The sequence below is a fragment of the Cheilinus undulatus genome, linkage group 22 (assembly GCF_018320785.1).
Source record: "Cheilinus undulatus linkage group 22, ASM1832078v1, whole genome shotgun sequence".
NCBI classification, from domain to species: Eukaryota; Metazoa; Chordata; class Actinopteri; order Labriformes; family Labridae; genus Cheilinus; species Cheilinus undulatus.
Genome location: NC_054886.1, coordinates 23913932 through 23931304, shown reverse-complemented (window position 1 = coordinate 23931304; position 17373 = coordinate 23913932). Strand labels below are relative to the sequence as shown.

At 39.0% G+C, this 17373-nt stretch overlaps 1 protein-coding gene across 3 annotated transcripts in view; it reads right to left on the bottom strand.

Moving 5' to 3' along the window:
* shtn2 (shootin 2) overlaps positions 1 to 17373 on the bottom strand; it is a 29165-nt gene continuing 11792 nt past the window's right edge. For all 3 annotated transcript variants that reach the window (XM_041779571.1, XM_041779570.1, XM_041779572.1), the window contains 13 exons: positions 15852 to 16044; positions 15246 to 15343; positions 15039 to 15120; positions 11927 to 12021; positions 9966 to 10112; positions 9736 to 9889; positions 7552 to 7693; positions 7331 to 7389; positions 6953 to 7050; positions 6810 to 6830; positions 6656 to 6709; positions 6388 to 6538; positions 1 to 4211 (listed from right to left, as the gene is read on the bottom strand). In XM_041779571.1, the coding sequence (XP_041635505.1) occupies positions 4054 to 4211; positions 6388 to 6538; positions 6656 to 6709; positions 6810 to 6830; positions 6953 to 7050; positions 7331 to 7389; positions 7552 to 7693; positions 9736 to 9889; positions 9966 to 10112; positions 11927 to 12021; positions 15039 to 15120; positions 15246 to 15343; positions 15852 to 16044 (1452 nt within the window). In that variant the 3' untranslated portion in view covers positions 1 to 4053. The remainder of the gene's footprint in view (positions 4212 to 6387; positions 6539 to 6655; positions 6710 to 6809; positions 6831 to 6952; positions 7051 to 7330; positions 7390 to 7551; positions 7694 to 9735; positions 9890 to 9965; positions 10113 to 11926; positions 12022 to 15038; positions 15121 to 15245; positions 15344 to 15851; positions 16045 to 17373) is intronic.

Below are 17373 nucleotides of genomic sequence, written 5' to 3'. Positions count from 1 at the left end.
AAAACGAACAAACAAAAAAAAAACAAAACAAAAAAACAGATGCCTCCCATTCCTCTTTTGCTGAGATGTTTCTACACTGTGATTGAGTCTGTCTGTGGTAAATCAAATTTACTGGACAGGTTTTGGAAAGCCATACACCTCTCTATAGAAGGCCTCACAGCTGACAACACTTACCAGAGCAAAAACTAAGACAAGAGGTCAAAGGAACTGCCTGCAAAGACAGGACTGGAGCGAAACACAGATCTGGGGAATGCTAGAAAAAAAAAATCTGCTGCTCTGAAGGTGCCCAAGAGTACAGTGATTTAAAACGTAAAAAGAGATCATTTTCCATTTGTATGGAAGCCATATGTAGACATGCATCCATGCATTTTATTGATTTTCCTGTAATACAGAGAGATTGTTGGTTGTTTCTGAAAATTTTGACTTGTCTTATCTCAAGATATCAATATTTTAATTTTGATTTATCTGTTCATATCTGAAGATATCAACACTGTTTGTTTCCTTATAATGAGAAAAGTTACAACAATCTAGCATTGGCTTAACAGTATTTATATTCATCTCAAACTGTCACAGTTCAGACATCACAGTTTGCTGCATGCAGTCACACAACAAAAAAAGTCTGAATGGAGGAAAAAGACAATCACACAAGGCCTTTACATGGTATCCACACCTTAATACAGCTGGCAGCAATGCTTGTAACTTTTTGCTGTTTGTAAAAGTTGTTTAAAAAGCCACTGAATGTGAAAGCAGACACAAATGAAAACTTTACTGTTGCAAATACATGCAGATATATTCTATCTGTAGGGTCAGCCTGGCTTCAATTAAGCATTAAAAGTGCTGAAATCTCATCAGTGTCGGTTCTGTTGTTGACTTAGTGGCTCACAAAAGCTGTGGCTTAGCACATATGATAAATGGCTCAAAGACGCAAGCTTTTTTATGCTCTATTTATTTTATAATTTAAAATCAGTAAAATCACTGACACCTGTGCTGCTTTTTACTTTGAACTGTTTCATTTTGCTCTTTCTTTGTTCAACACACTACCCACTGTTCTATGTCAGGTAGTTTTAAACAACGCAAGATGGAAATTATGTAACTGTCACTACTGCCAGTTCAAAATAATAAGAGAGCCAGAATTATCCATCCAGGACTTCCTGTTTCTTTTTTCCCGTTGAATCCCAATTAAGGTACGAACTGAACTGTGACCTCTGCGAACGGTTAAACCTGAATTATCAATAAAAAAACCCAAAAAGAAATGGTCACTCTGATAGGCCATACCAGCCCTGGGGTTACATCTGGAATCATCAAGAGTGCCTACAAAATGCTTTAACCTTTATCACCTGAGCCTCTTAACTCTTTTTCTTATTTTAATCATAAAAGGCCCAGAAAATTTCCTGTAAGTGCCCTTGCTCATTTTTCCAGAATACTTAGAACTTTCAATATCTGGCAGTTACTTACAATTTAAGGCATGTTTAGAGAGTTTTAAAAAGGGAAAAATAAAAAGGTTTAGTGAGAAAAGGGGAAATTACAGTAATAACCATGTTAGCTGTGAAGCACAGTTTCTAACCTTTCAGAAACCGTTTCCAATGGCACAAACAAATGGTAATACAAAGTGTGCTTCCCCAGTGAGTTGCTGGCGACAAACTAGATTTTAAAGGGTTAAATTAAACCAAGAATTACCATGAATATCAAGATCATTAGCTATCCCAACATTATCAAAATTGTCTCATTTCCACTTTCCTTGAATTCATGTCAGCATCTGGGTCAGAGAATAAATAGGTGTATGTAAGTAGGCAGTGGGCAAGAATCAAGATTTTCTTTTATTTTCAACTATGCAGGTTGGCCAAAACACACCAAAATGTGTTTCTGAGGTAATCCCATCCCATTAAAATACAGGCATTTAACTGTTTTAATAAAGTAATTTACTGCAGTTCTGAACTTATCCAGCCCTAGGACCCACAACAATCTCTTAAATGACAAATTTTGACCCAAATTACAAAATAAAAAATCTACAGATCTATCTGCATATTTATTTTATGAAAATGTTGCCGTTCCAATCTTGGCTGAAAAAAAAAAAAAAAAGACAGGACAAAGCATACAATTTACCTCCCATTTCCCCATTGCAATGGATACTGTCAATTTTCCAGGGATCTTGTGAAATTACCTCTCTATAACTGAAAGGGCAGCCTTGTCATTTCAAGAAAACGAGATAAACATTAAAGCTAACATTAATGCATGATGTATAACCACTAATGGCTACAGTACATCACATACTTTTACTGCCTTTTTTTTCAGATACTCACTGGGAAAAACTCTCCACAACCCACATTTGGGTCCATACCCACCAGTTCAGTATCACTATTATTTTATAACTAATATTAATAATAGTTTATCTTATTAATTTCATTTCGACATGAATCCCTCAGCAGTCACAGGGATGTGTAAATTTTTTTTTTTTTAATCAATTTACTTTGACCGGGTTGATGTGAAATTTTTTAAGGGTGCTTAACAGAAAAAAGGTTGAGAAGTGCTGCACAATATGAGACACTGCAATTGTCCATAATAATGAGAAAAGACATATTTATATTTTTTGTGCTTTTATATTTCTGTGGTATGAGAAAAAGGAGGCAAGGTCTCAAGAAAACAACCAGAAATGACAATGAGAAGTCACAGGAATGCATAGTAAGTCAAATGTATGGATTTCTGTCCACTTAAGGCTTCCATATTTCGGTCTCCCTGCATCAGATTCAGGCCCTGCTGTCTCTGTTACTATCCCTTTATCCCAAGCTCTTTCTTCTTTTCTTTCTCTTTTGATACATAAACACACACTGGCTTTCATGTGCATTGTTTCAATAACACCCTGGGTGGGGGCAGAATACATTACAGCATCCCAAAAGCTGACACCTTCTGAGATTGAGGAGGAAAATAATAAAAAATGTATGCTAAGAGTGAAAAGGCCCAGACCTCCAGGTAAAAGGAGCTAAATAAAGTAAATATATAATGTGAAACAGTGTGAAGAAACTAAAATGTTGTTGGAGTCAAAGGTGAGAATAATCTCATCCTCCTCTTCAAACACTTTTAACAAAGGCGGGCATGCAGGTGGGTGCTGTGAGGGTGTGGTGCACGAGATCATTCATGCATGCAGATATACAGAATCTGTGCCGAGGTGAGAAAACAAAAGGCGACCTGCCGCATTTAAAGATACTTTCAGGAAGACGTGCACAGATCACCTGAGGCTCTTATCTCAACAACACCTCTGTGCCCCGGGTGTGAGATCTTTAATGTGCCAGGAAAAAAATGGCCGTCTCTGCTCTTCTGCTGGACTGAGCTTTAAGAGGCGGACACCTCAGGAGAGAAGGCAGCGGGGGTTTTCATATAACCTAAGTGATTTTTTTATGGCTCGGGCTTTTTTTTTCCATCTATATTCTGCAGGTTAAAAAACTTGCACTTAGATCATCTCAAACCAAGGCATCAAAAGAGTGATGTTGAAAATTAAACACGGCTGACTGGGTTTCTTTTACCTTCACACGCAACAAGTTCCGGCCATTTGGAGCAGATCTAGGTTAAACGGTATCTGGAAAATGCTTTCCTTTGTTTTTTTGTTTTTTTTTTTATGCAGCCCTGAGAAGGTGTAGCCTTACTGTAGATCAGACAAACATTGAGAAGTATTCTCCACATTTTTTGATCCAGATGCTTCCTAAATCAAAGCTAAAGTCATTGTTTCTACTTTTCAACCAAAATGAAAGAGCCACTGACCTTTGATTGTAAGATATTTCAAAAGTAAAGAACATCTTTAAGAAAAAATTCTTCTGAAGGCAAGCTTTATGTAAATAGGTAAGCAAAGAAGCAAGTCAAGTTTATATCTATATCCCCTTTCAAATAATAACCACAAGGTGCTTTACAATGTAGGAAAAAAAAAAGCTACAAGTTGATAGAAGTGAAATTTAGATACCAGACAAGTGAAATTTGCTAAAAAAGGTTTGCAGCTGCAGTTAAAGTCACCAAACTCCTCTTCTAAACATAAACTGTGCTGGTGTTGAGATCTTTCTCCGTCTCTCAGCTTTCTTGGTTGATGATCAGCGCTGACGCTCTGATGCGAGAGTCTCTCTTCTCTCTGTTCTGTCTCAGCCTCCGGAGCACAGGAGCGCTGCCAGTCTCACCGGCCCAGGGAACATCTGCTGCTGCTGGGGCACTTTGTGGTCCTGGCTGAGGGTCTGGCCAACAGATTTCCACATCATTATGCTAGACAACGACATGCTAACATAAGAACTAAAGGCTGACCACAATGATATAATAAAGCACTTTGCTCCTATTATAAATACTGCAGCAGCACATATGATCTTTGTATTTAGATCAGAGTTTAAGCCTGGGGGTACATTAAAGAGTATTTGCATAATTCTTTTTAAAGTCAAATTTCACAAATTAAATTATATCAAATATAAATAAAGGCACTTAAAGATGACAGCATTTTAAAATCAACCTCCTGAATCCAAAACAGAAGTGTCAAAAAGAAGACCGGCTCTAAAAGTCTCCATCTCCACAGACCCACACTAACTTTACCAACTTTGCTGCATAAACAAAGATGCATAAAGACTAGACCAGTGGTTCTCAATGGTAAGTCCAGGTGTGCCTTTGGAATTGTACAATATGTTATTACTACAACTTTATGAAAGGTACTGTAACCAGGTCTGCCCACAGAATTAGCTGAGCCCCTGAAAAACCCAGTGAATGGGCCCTCCTCAGCTCCATCACATCCTCTGGTGTACGACTCTTGGTACACCAACATTTTCTCTCACACTGGACCATGAAAACAAATCAGAGCTCGTCCAACTGGTCACTTCTTCTGCCCTGTACAAAATCGCTGATTAAGCAGCTGAATGAACTAGATGTCAGGATGAAACTGATTGGGCACAACATATAACCTGATATCTGTTGATGCCACATCATTTAGCCACCGGCTAATGGCATGTTTAGCCATGTTTGTAAACAGGGTCGATATAGACCAATTCCAACGTTAAGCAAATGCATCAGTGCATTCCAAGTAAATGGTATTAAATACTTGGCATTACCTCAGCTAATTTTACTCTGTTGAACTAAGCTCTTGGAATTCCATTCTTTTGTATAACTGATATATTATGGTTCTAAAAAGAATGGAAAAAGCTTCAAAGCAGAGCTCGGTCTTCAAAAAAGCCATTCAAAACTTTGCAGATTATGTCACAGTTGCAACCTTACGGTTAAAAACATTGTATGATTAGAACTTTCAGGCCTCTGACACTGTTATCTGTTTTCCACCATTCAACTGACCATTTAGCATCAAAGAAACACCAACATTTTGGACCATCAACCTACATCTAGCTCTTTAAAATTGCTATCAAAACTGGAAATACAATCTGTAAAATGTAAATGAAAATCTACCCATTTTCAGCCAGGACCTTTTAAAACATGAAACCATTACTGACAAGTTTTAATGCAAAGAAACTTGACTCTGCTGGTTCTCACTGCCTTTATCGCAATGTAAAGCCGGGTGTACACTGTCTGATTTAAAGGCAACTCTATATGGTCATGTTGTAAAGTCAAACTTAACCCCTCACAACAAACAACCACCATGCATGGTTTATGTGCTCACACTTAACAGCCTGATGGTTGGTCCTGACATGAGTGCTCACACTGAAGTCTGCATGGACTGTCAGAGATGTCCATGGGGTTTCCTTTGAATAGTCTCACACATGAAGGTTGAAGTCAGATCTATCGTCTAGTTTTTCTTGCCTCAAGTAACAACAAACAGAAAAAAACTGCTCTCAACATCTATCTTACAAAGTCGGACACATCAATAGTGTCATCAGCAAACACAACTAGCAGCTAAATTATAACAAATATTCCCTGTTAGCTTGAGATCAGCAGGTAGGTCTATTTCCTACACATTTGTTTCCTTTACTGTAGTCTGGGAAGGCACATCAGAAAAACATTCCAGCTACTTTTGTTGTGATTTAAGATGTTGTCTGACAGTTAACAAAGAAAAAAAATGCCCCCAAGTTGAAGGTTCTGATTGTGTTTCTGCCCTCACTGCGCCAACCACAATATAAAACATGCTGGAAATCCATTCAACCAGTCTGGAGCAGCTGGCCAGGCCGTAGTCAGCCTGTTATGTCCTCCCTGTGCACTGCATGACAAACGGTGCACGATCAAGCTAGAAAGTCAACCCAGCTTGTGAGTCATGACTCAAAATTCATGTCTGAATCATCTGAAAATTGCACAGTGCATGCTGGGATTAAATAGTTATTATCTAGGCTCTTATTTCTTTAGACAAAGAATCTATAGCTTTTTATACCACAAATCTGGGCCAAACAATAAACAAAACCGCAATAATAATTATGATTAAATATTGCATACCCTGTGTTTGTGTTGAAGAGGAGGGGTCTCGGTTTTCTCCCATCGCCCTCCTCCTCCTCTGGAGAACCTGCATGAGCTCTGCTTCACCAACATGTCGCCCCATCCCTCTTCGGGACGGCAGTCTGTGCTGGGGCTGACGTTTGATGTTGTCCTGGTGTGGAAAAATATTTAAAACCTAGTTGCTTAACTTAAGAAACCTCATACGAGCCGCCAATTAGCACTTGAAAATTTGGCCTTGGAGCGAAAAATTGAGTTTAAAACATAATACCAGCATTCCTTTCAGCTCCTGTATTGCTGACTTCCTATTCTCACTCCTTTGGTCCTGCAAGTACACGTGACTTTGTGAGAAAGAGTCAGTGATTGTGTCTCAGCTATTTATGACAGTAACAACAAAGGAGACAAAGAGATCTGAAAAAACATACCTTCCATGCGCTGTTGTCGTCCTGTAAAGGAAATATGTCAATGATTTATTAATGTGCAGAACAGCGTTATAAGAATGCTAAGATCTCTCCTTGAATTCAAAGGCCAGTTGAAAGGAAAAAAAATCTGACAAGGATTTGTCTACCTGGTTTATTTTCATGGGCCTCAGGACAACTCCTTTCTTTATTCTCTCCATCATTTCATCCACTGCTTTTAGCTTCATGTCCACCAATGAGCCTGAATCTACAACATGAGAAATAAAACAAATCTTTAACAGAAATGAAAACCATGGCTGAGAGCTTAATTTCGTCATGCTTCTGCCCTGAATGGTCTTCACGCCAAAAAATAGCAAGTTCTACAAAGTCAATGAGCATATTTTCAGGAATCTACCAGTTTCTTGACTGAAAATGAGGTAAAAAGGGTCAGTATTTGTAGTATCCAGAGAATTTATGTCATGAAAATCCATCAAATCCCTTATTTCATCATTTCAAGTAAAGATGTTATGTTACCAAGTGAGACTCACTGTTTTGATCAGCTTTACTGGCTCCATCTTTTCTCCTGCTTTTCAGGAAATCGAGAGGACTTCGCACCAAAGGAAAGATAAAACTCTTAGGTATCATGTTTACAATAAAAATCCATGAGGAACGTCAAAAATTGGAGTTAGGCACTTGTGAAATTCTACAATGGAAATGAAACCCACTGTTTCGATAATCAAGTAACTGACTTTTTTTTCCTTTAACATACTTCATTACAGCAGAGGGAGGTGGAGGAGGCGGCAGAGGAGGAGGTGGTGGTGGAGGAGGAAGAGGAGGTGGAGCAGGAGTGGATCCACCTTCAGGTTCCTCTGTTTTATCTCTCCTATCCAGTTTCTCTTGTAACTTTTTTACTACAAAAAAGATGTAAAGGTCATTTAAATCTTCATGTTTCATACTTTCTTTATGCTCTTACTCTTCATCGTATGCCCATTTCTTAGTTATGCAGCACTAAAATGTGTCATTACTGAAGGCAGTTCCTGTTTGCAGCCACACAGAGGGTCACATCACAGGCTTTCTGTCTCTCTTTCTCTCCATTATGAGCTATTTGGGCCGTCTCTGTCATGGTCTGCAAAGTTATAGTTGCACAGTCCTTTAAAGCACAGCCCATTACAAAGCATTGTGGGATACAAAATGGCATTTAGCATTAGCTACTAGCAGCAGAAATTACTGAAATGGATTTAAAAACTGCTAAAAAGACTTTCAGTATCAAATTTACTGGTGTGGATTTAATCTTTAAAGATGCTGGACAGTCATCCAAGTTCCAGGCTTGCTATGAAAGATTCCATAAGGAATTCAAAGGTATTGATAGCGGCAATTAAAAGGGCAAAATGGCTGGCTTCAGGGGAACAAAAAAAGTAACAGGCTACAATTTTTGGTTCAAAAGTTTTTCAGCTTTTTACAACCTGTGTCACTTCTTGTGGTATGTTGTTCTTGTCATATATTGGTCTCAGAGGACAAATGGTGAGTGTCATTTGTGAAAAGAACGGTTCTCATATGTCAATGAGAGCCGACTGTTTCTTTAAAATTTTCTTCTTGTTTAACAGATACTAAAGAAGCTGGGAGCTGAAAGACTGGCTCTTAATACAACGCTGAGTCAAATGACTGACTAAGGCTGAAGGGATGTCAAAAGACCATGTATTTTGCTTGCTTACTGTTATACAACCACAGATAATGTCTGCTGGCGGGGCGGCCTTCAATGCCTGCCAGTAGGCATGGCATCTAAACTACCAAACGGGTCATCCAAGTATAGAATTGTATGTATTGAGGAGCCTCCACAACTAGAGTTTAGGATTACTACTTGATATCCAAACGCCCAGCATGATCATAAATCTGTCTTAGGTCAGAAGGTGCAATGTAGGTTCAGTGACACATTAGTGTCTACAGCACGGGTAGTGATGTCATTTGGCTGAACTGTTCCTCTTGCTGTGGAGTTTATTTCTTAAAACCTGTGTAATTCGAAACACAAGTGTGGTTTTAGCACAGAGGCCTTAAGGAGGAAGTAGCTGTCACATAGATTGAGGTGAATATACACAAAAAGAAGTGAAAATAAGAACAATGTAGCTACATGACATCACTAACCAGAATGCATTGCACAAAAATAGCAGCCTACGGGTTTTAGTATTCTATTATAATGTTATAATTCTTGATAATTCAAATTATAATAATTTTAATTATTCTATGTAAGAATTCTAATTCTTTAATATTCTATTTTATAATGTTTTTTTAATATTCTGTTTTTCAGTGTTTGCCAGAATGGAGAAACTCTGTGCTTCTTTTATAAAACACATATAGAAGACACTCTTACTAATTTAATAAGGTGAACATGTCTTAACATACAGGGTTCCTTTAAAAGCTTAAGCAATGGCTGCCTGAGCTGTCAGAGGACCAGGGCGGAGAATATAGAGGGACATCAGCTTCAAAAGGAAAGAGAGCCAAAACCTTCTCAAAGATAGAGAGTGTTGTATTCTTTATAAACAAACTCATTTTGATGCCTATAGGTGATTATAGAGGCCTTTATATCACTTTACAAAGGTCTGAATTTCTTACATACAAGGATCAAACTCCACGTGAAGGTCATGTTGTCCTGCTGTACTGACTTTTTTACATGTTCATACCACATCACTGCAGCCCTATGGAACTTTAACACATCACAGTTTATATAAGAGTGTCCTAAAAGGCGACTGACTCAGCTATTCTTTTTAATAGAGAGTTTTTGAGAGAGAGATGGGGCAGCCTGAGTCCACTTACAATCTTCCAAATTAACCAATATTTTTCTTTTAACTGGAGCATTGGTCGTTAACTTATTATGGGGTTCCAGCTTACTCCAACATCCAGCCGTTGTTACAGACAAATTCTGCAGTTTAAAGTAAGTGTTTTCTGCATTTGGAGTTACCTTCTTCCTGAAGTTGTGTGACTGTGGTGTTTGCCTCAGTTAGCTGAGTCTCTAAGGCCCTCCTCTCCCCCTCGTTCCTCTCCAGCTGTTCTTTCAGCTCCTGCAGCTCAGATACAATGCTGCTCTCCACTACAGCGCCCTGGTTCTGCTTTATCTAAGAAAAAAACAGGTAACATAATGACAGGCATATTGGCTGTCAGTTTTGCTCCTTTTATCACACCTGCACACACCTGGTCATGGTAACAACGCTGTATGTCACTCAGTGTGGTGCTGATGGTGGAGATTTGCTCCAGCGCCTGCTGCAGCTGCAGGCCTGTGTCCGAGCTTGGCGTCAGCGTCACGCTCTGTCTCTGAGCCTCTTTCTGTTGCACCAACATCTGACAGGAAAAAACAAATCACCTTTTCAAATCTTGAAGACTTCTTTTTGTTAAGCTTCTAAGAAAAGACAGAAAGCCAAGAAGATGAGGCTCAATTAGACGGAAACAAAGTGTGATCTGAGTGGCTGGTTGTTCATTTTCTCCCCCAGGAGGTTGTCACAATAAAATGTATTTTTTAGACAAGTAAATAAACAAATTAAACAAAGGCTTGTTAAAATAACTCCTCGGCTTCATTTTTTAAAAAAGGAACAAAGCAAACAGAATAATGAGCTGTGAGACAAATGATAATTTTCGCCAACAACAAGATAATTGGCTTAAAAGGAAAAAAATGTCAAGCTTTATCTTGATTTTCACCCTATTTGGTGACACAAAAATCCCCAGCTTTGATTTAAATTGTAGTTTAACTGCTTTAAATAAACTTTCTGTTCTTTTGCATGAGCAAAAGGGTTTTTTAATGCTGTAAATTCAGGTAAAACTTGGATAATAGTTGATTTAATTGGCTTGTATAAACACTAATACAATAAGGTATACAAATTTATTTCTATAAAAACACAAGTTTAACTGAAACCCCCTAAATATGAGTTTATTTAAACATACGTCGCGTGTTATCTGTCTGGATGCAGTGTCATTCAAAGGACACGATCCCTAGCTTCATTAAATCTCTGATAAACTGTATGAACATTTTTTTAGTGGGCTAGGAGAGGAAATGCGTAATAATGTGGTTTTCATTTCTCTGTTTCCTCCTGTGAGAACAAACCAAAGGTTTGCAGGTTTCTGTGAGCTCCATGTCAGCGAGCACATCGCGAAGCCTCCCTGCTCCAAAATTACAGTGCTCTAATCTCCCCTCTCCTTATTAAGCAGGGAGCAATTTTCACACAGCAATTAGCACAATTATTTCATACACACAAACACACAGCACTGTCCGCACACTGTGACACAAAGAGACAAAGACACACACACAAAAAAGACGACCAAATTGTTTCCTGTTTGAGGCCTGGCGTCATTAAACCAGCACGCACCACAGACGAGAGGTGTGAATGGTTGGTGTTTTCAAAACACATGAAAACAGACAAATAGTAGTGCATACAAGAGGCATTCAGCACAGGGGGGTCTTTTACCGTGAATTGAGAGTAAAAGGGGCTGAATTGTGTAAGCGGTTGGGGGTCCTTTTCACAGGTAAGGACCCCTGCCAGGCAGCCCATTGTGCGCCTGTCCGGTAAATGGAGGACGCCGCGCACAAAGGCGACAATTGCTATATGCTCAGCACAACATAAAGGTGTCAGGCAAAGACAGGTTGTGTTTAAAGACCACTATTCTCCTTCAGCAGCAGTGATGACCACTAATTATGGGAGAGGGAGGGGCTACAAGAGGAGGGAGAGGAGGTTTTTTTAAAGAAAAGGCCTTCATTATGGGAGCAGCTGGGGCAGGAAAACTGTGTGTTTTGGGTTTGTGTATCTGGAGTGAATTGGCGTTCTTTCCGAGTGTGTGTCTGCCTTTGTTTTGTGTGAACGCCTCGCCTCACACAGGCAGCCTGGATTTGGCCGAAGTGTCATCAGTGTGAAAACAGAGAATGGAGACCCCTTCTCCCGTCCCACCACATCAGCCGCACTCTGACAGCTCTGGGTGTGTGCGAGCCCTTCCTCCTAATGCGCCCTTGTCTTGCCCGTACCCGCCGGAAGGTCAGCGCCGACACTCCTGCTCCCTTCCTGTGGCACGACCTGTCACCCACAGTGTCCATAGGTGTGAATGCTTGACAAAAATGTTTTAGGCACACGTAAACACATGCGCACACGCATGAGGTCACGCGCTCACACCTGGTGGGCGAAGACTTCAGCGTGCGCCCGGAGGCCCTGCTCCAGCTCCAGCTTCTGAGACATCTCTGTGAACTCCTCGCTGACAAGCTGGGAGACTGTGAACATACGGAGAACACACAAAGAGACAGAACACGGACGAAATTAAGCAGCTAGGACAACAGGAGATGTTTAAATAGAAAACTCTCGTAAAACCACCTTAAAATCTACCTGCTTAAATGGTGTAATTTATGACTTAGCAAACGTGGAAACATACATAAAATCCCCAATATAGACATTAATTATGAACACTAAAGTAAGCTGTGTTTGGGAAGGCATTCCTGATTTTTTCAACGAAAAACTGACAGAAAAATAAGACACTTAAAATCATGAAACTGGCATAAAATCAAAGAGACTAAAATTAAACTGCCTCTGGGACAGCTTGTGTGATTGATTTTAACAGGAATAAAATAACAAAACTGGCAAAGAATCCTTGATTTCTGATATTTAGGAGAGTTCTATGGCGGCATTTGAAGCTTTCTGAACAAAAAACTGTTGGAAAATCATGCAACTGACATTTCAATAAATTCTTAGTCTTTAGACTAAATTGCTTTTTAGTTTTAGTCACATCTTAGTCATTTTTAACCTTTATATTTTATTCAATGAAAACTAAAAGTCAAGATTAGTCAAGATTTGTCCATACAAAGTCCAAACATTTTAGTCAAAAGCTTTTAGTCAAGCTGTTTATTCTCTGTGCCTGAATCTTGTGCAAACTACATCTGTGAGCTCTATGCACCCTGCAAAACCTGGTGTCTCTGTTTTCTACAACTAAGAGGCAGAGAGATTCAGCCTACCTAACAGCTTGTGCTCTCTCATTTCATGGGTTTTGAATGTCTGACGAAAACTTAATTACATTTTAGATTTATTTTATGAAAACTTAACTTACTTTTTGTCAGAGTTTTGACATCAAAGATCTACTTTTAGTCAGTCTTAGTCCATTCTTCCTCAGGGGAAAAAGCCAGTCAAACACTTTAAGTCGTAGTTTTATTTGACAAAATCAACACCGAAGCAAGAAAGACTAGACTCACATAAAATCAAAAATACTAAAATGTAGGGATGAATAATAATGGATTTTTGCCAATGTGTAATATGCTGATATTTCTTAACTCATTTAAGCAATACGAACATATTTTTACAGCTTTGTTTAATGGTAAAGTTTCTCCTGTATTAGACTGTTAATAGAATTAATCCACTCAATGAAACAGCAGCTTTGCAGGGAGTTTCCCCAGTGTTAACTTTGACAGAAATTTTTAACTTTAGTCTCAGTTTAAGTCTTTAGATTACAGTTTAGTTTTAGTCACATTTTAATCATCCCTACCCAAAAACTCAAAATCATTCTAGTCTACTTTTAGTCTGTAAAAAGTTCTCACATTTTAGTCTTAACTTTTAGTCCAAGCATTTTGTATTAGACCAGCAGGAGACATTTTAGACAGAGACAGATAACTTCAAACCTCAGCAGCTGAAACAAAATAACAAGTCATGTCAGTCAAGGTCATCCAGGTCATGGTGACTCAAAGATTATACCAAAAGACAAAGCTGATCTAAGCTAGAGCTCTTGAAGATGAGTTTTTCACCTCTGATCTTTTAAAATGACAGAGCATTGGACAACGCTGGAAATATTGAGCCTGTTTGGGTCATTAACAAGAATAATTAATGGTTGTTGAAGTCAAATGGGAGGCCTTCACGTGAGCCGTTGACCTAGTTTCACAGGGATTCAGTAGCATTCTCACACATCTGCAGGTCATTTGAGTAATGATCCAGGGTGTGAATGTGGTGCAAATGTTTGTGCTGAGAAATTAAAACTATTGTATGTAGATGAAAACGTGGTGTCTCAGTCAACCAGCTATGTAATGTTGTGGTTATTCAAGATTGACTTAAGACCATTATGAAAAATGTCCGCGCATTATCTAACCCTAAATCTGTTCAGCCCAATTTAAGACAGATTTTCCCTGCCAGCCCCCTGGTAAGCCGATGAAGTTGGCTGGCATCAGTCTGAAATACACCCCACCCAGCTGCACCCAATACCTAAATCCAAAGCTGTATTTTCAAGTTGTGAGGGCTTAGTCAACACAGATGATGCAGAGTAGCAGAGGCTGACATTTTTATCAAAGTTTTGTCACAAATAGGATATAGCTGTGCTTTACACGCACAGCACTTCTGCTTTGCTTCCTATAGTTTTTCTTTGCAAGTGCCTTACCTAGTGCCAGTATTATTTAGCTGTACGTCTCATGCATAACACAATTTATGATTTGAAATGAGACGCTCAAAATTCAGTGGATAGGCTGCAACACCTGATCTGAGCAAGGAAGGTTATTGCGGATGTGCAACGATCCCAGATTTATAAAGCGCAGCTCACAGCATCAACAGCATCATAAACGTTAAAAGTAACAGGAGAAATTCTTATTTAACATTAGACATCTCCCTTTCTCATACAGGAGGGATGCTTAACTTTCTCTCTCCTCTGTCTGATCAGCTGCAGAAACACACAGGTAACTTACATGACCTCCATGGGAGATCATTCCCTAGTTTATTAGTCATGGACAGCTTGCTGCAGATCTAAAAAATGTTCAAATACATAAAAAAAAAAGGGGGAGAGGGGGCTTAAGGGGGCTTTAGAGTCTATTGGAAACCCTGGTTAACCGTAAGTTAAGGATACATACAGGAAACGTTACCACAGAACGCAATGTGCAGAATATTGCACTTTTTTTTCATATGAATTCTAAAAACAAATTCCCTGTGCCTTTTTAGCTGCTGCTGTAATGCAGCACCTTAATGTTTTCCTTCAGAAATGTCTGTAAATTCTAGTCCATCAAACACTAACATCAGGGGTAATTCATAAATTATCATAAGTCCACAGGTAATACTAGATCTGTGCAAGTAGTACTTAAGACTTATCTAAAACAGCTTTCAAATAACACCAGTGGATTGAAAGTTTTGGCAGTTACCAGCACTGATGCTGGGACGTGCTGGAGATGGACCAGAGCATGTCTTTGAAGCTAGCTCGACATCCAGCCAGGACATAAATCTTATCGATAAACAATGATAAGAATAGTCATTCGTTTCAGTGATTACTCACCTCGTTTGATTTTATTCATGGTTTTGCTCTGTTTGTTTAATTTCCTCAGTATAACTTCTTTTTCCCCCACCTCCAGAGCAAGCTGACAGAAAAATGTGTTTAAAGGAAGAAGGAGTAATTTAAGTTAGGTATTAAAATATTTATAGACGTATATGATTATAAATACATGTACACACTGACGGTATGCATAACTTAACAGTGCTGTACCTGCTCTTGGAGTTGGACCTGCTCTTTGGTCAGATCTTCCACTTTTTGCTCTAGCTGCAGCTTCTCAGCCAGGAGACTGTCTACTGATGCCTGCAGCTCTGACAGAATCAAACCCACACAGATTCACTCATACATGCAATGCTTTGCTGCTTTTTGTCAGCACAACCACAAGTGACTGAGACAAATGCTTCCATAAAAACTAGTACACTGTTAAGTTTGGTGTCAAGATGCCTGATAAAATGTGTAAAAACTGAATGAGTAACCATTAAGTGCTACTTTTTCAGCACTATCAACATGATCATAGGAAAGTTTACAGAATACTTTTGAGGTTTATGCTACAATTTAGTTATTTTTGTAGCGGCACTGTTATAAAATCACTGACAGAATAAGAGGCATGGACTGGTTGATTTTATATAAATTTCCTAGATCACAACATCACATCTTGAAAGGACTTTTATGCTCGATGTTTTCAAGCTGAACTAGTATTCGGGAGATTTCTTTTTCAATTCAGTTCAGAAAAATGCAAACATTTTAAAAAGCCAGATTGTCAGCACTTAAATCATTCTGACTGAGGAAAAAACACACTGTGAGATGTTTGTGTCAAACCTGCGATTTTGGCCTGACTCTTTAGCAGCAGAGTCTCCTCACTGCCATCCTCATCAGCATTGATCGGGTCACTGTTAACCTCTGAGTCCGTCTCTGGGTCAAATGTCAAAGCAGCTATGTTTTCAGGCAGCTCAGGGATGAGAGGCATCAGCATCTGACTTTTCCTCTTCAGGACTTTGTTCTCTTGTGACACCTGAGCAACAGGGGAGACGATGGTGAATCTGGAGGTCACAGTTGAGTATAAAAACAGCACACAAAGCCACGGTGAGGTTGCTTCTTTTAGTGCTGCACTCTACTGACACGGAAGGAAATGTCTTAAAAAAGGCAAAGAAATCTAAGACAAATTAAGCAAATATTAAGGTCAATGAAAACGGAAAAAGTGGACTTGGAGAAAGGGAAGAGCAGAGGAATGTAAAAGAGCCATGGCAAAATCAGGCCAAAGAAAGGAGAACACTGGTTTCTAAAGAAAGCAATGATTTTGCAAAAGTGAAAGGAAGGAAAAGGTCAAGGAGAAGACAGAAAGAGTGTGACAGAAAGAGGAAGTTTAAAGAAAGTCAAGGAAAAATGGGAAAAAAAAAGGTCAGGGAAGGACATACTGTATGACCACAAAGGTTGAGAAAAGACAGAGAAGGAGAAATGTAAGCAAGCTATTAAAGGAAAAAGGAAAGTCAGAATACAAGAAAGGACAGGGAATTGGAAGAAATTACAAAAAATTGATAGGATCTGCCATAAAAATTGAGAGGAGAAAAAGACGTGCGAAGTGAAATGAAATGAGACAGGGCAGGAAAGCAAAAGAAATAGAGTAGTAGAAAAGATTTTTAAAAAACAGGGAAAAGCAAAGAATGAAGTAAAGATACAGAAAAGGTAGACCTCAAAGAGAGGAAGGGAAATAATGGCAAAGAACAGAGAAAGTAAGGGTAGGAGGTTATCAATGTAGAAAAGGAGAGGGAAAAATGAGACAATGGAGGCATTTAAAGGAAGTGAAAGCAGAGAACAAATCAGAAAAGGAATGAAAATGATAGTCAGGTTAAGGGAAAAAGAACAAACATCAAAGGGCATTATCAAAGGCAAAACCATACAAGAAAGTAGGGAAATGGTAAGGAAAGGAAGACAAAGTTGAGCAGTTGAGGAAAAGAAATACAGAAAAGGGCAGATACAATGAGATAAGTAGGGAGGATGAATTATCAGCCTTTGGCAAATCATCTGTATCAATGCTTTATTTTAAAGATCATCAGTTAGATTAATAATAGAAAGTGTGCAACTTTAGCTCTGCCACAATACCTGCCTTCACCTCCGCCTACGTTTTTACTCCACAGTCTGACCCAATGTTCCACTGGAAGTAAAATGAGTCACTGCCAAACAACTCTGAAGCCTGACTCAATGCATCACTTCAAATTCTCTTGCTAGACAGAGCAAGTGCTCATTTTGCTCTATGATCAGTTTTCGATCACTGTTTGATTTAATTGCTTTACATGTGGTCAAAGCCAAGTTGTCATCAAGCACTCTCACTTGTTAGGGAAAG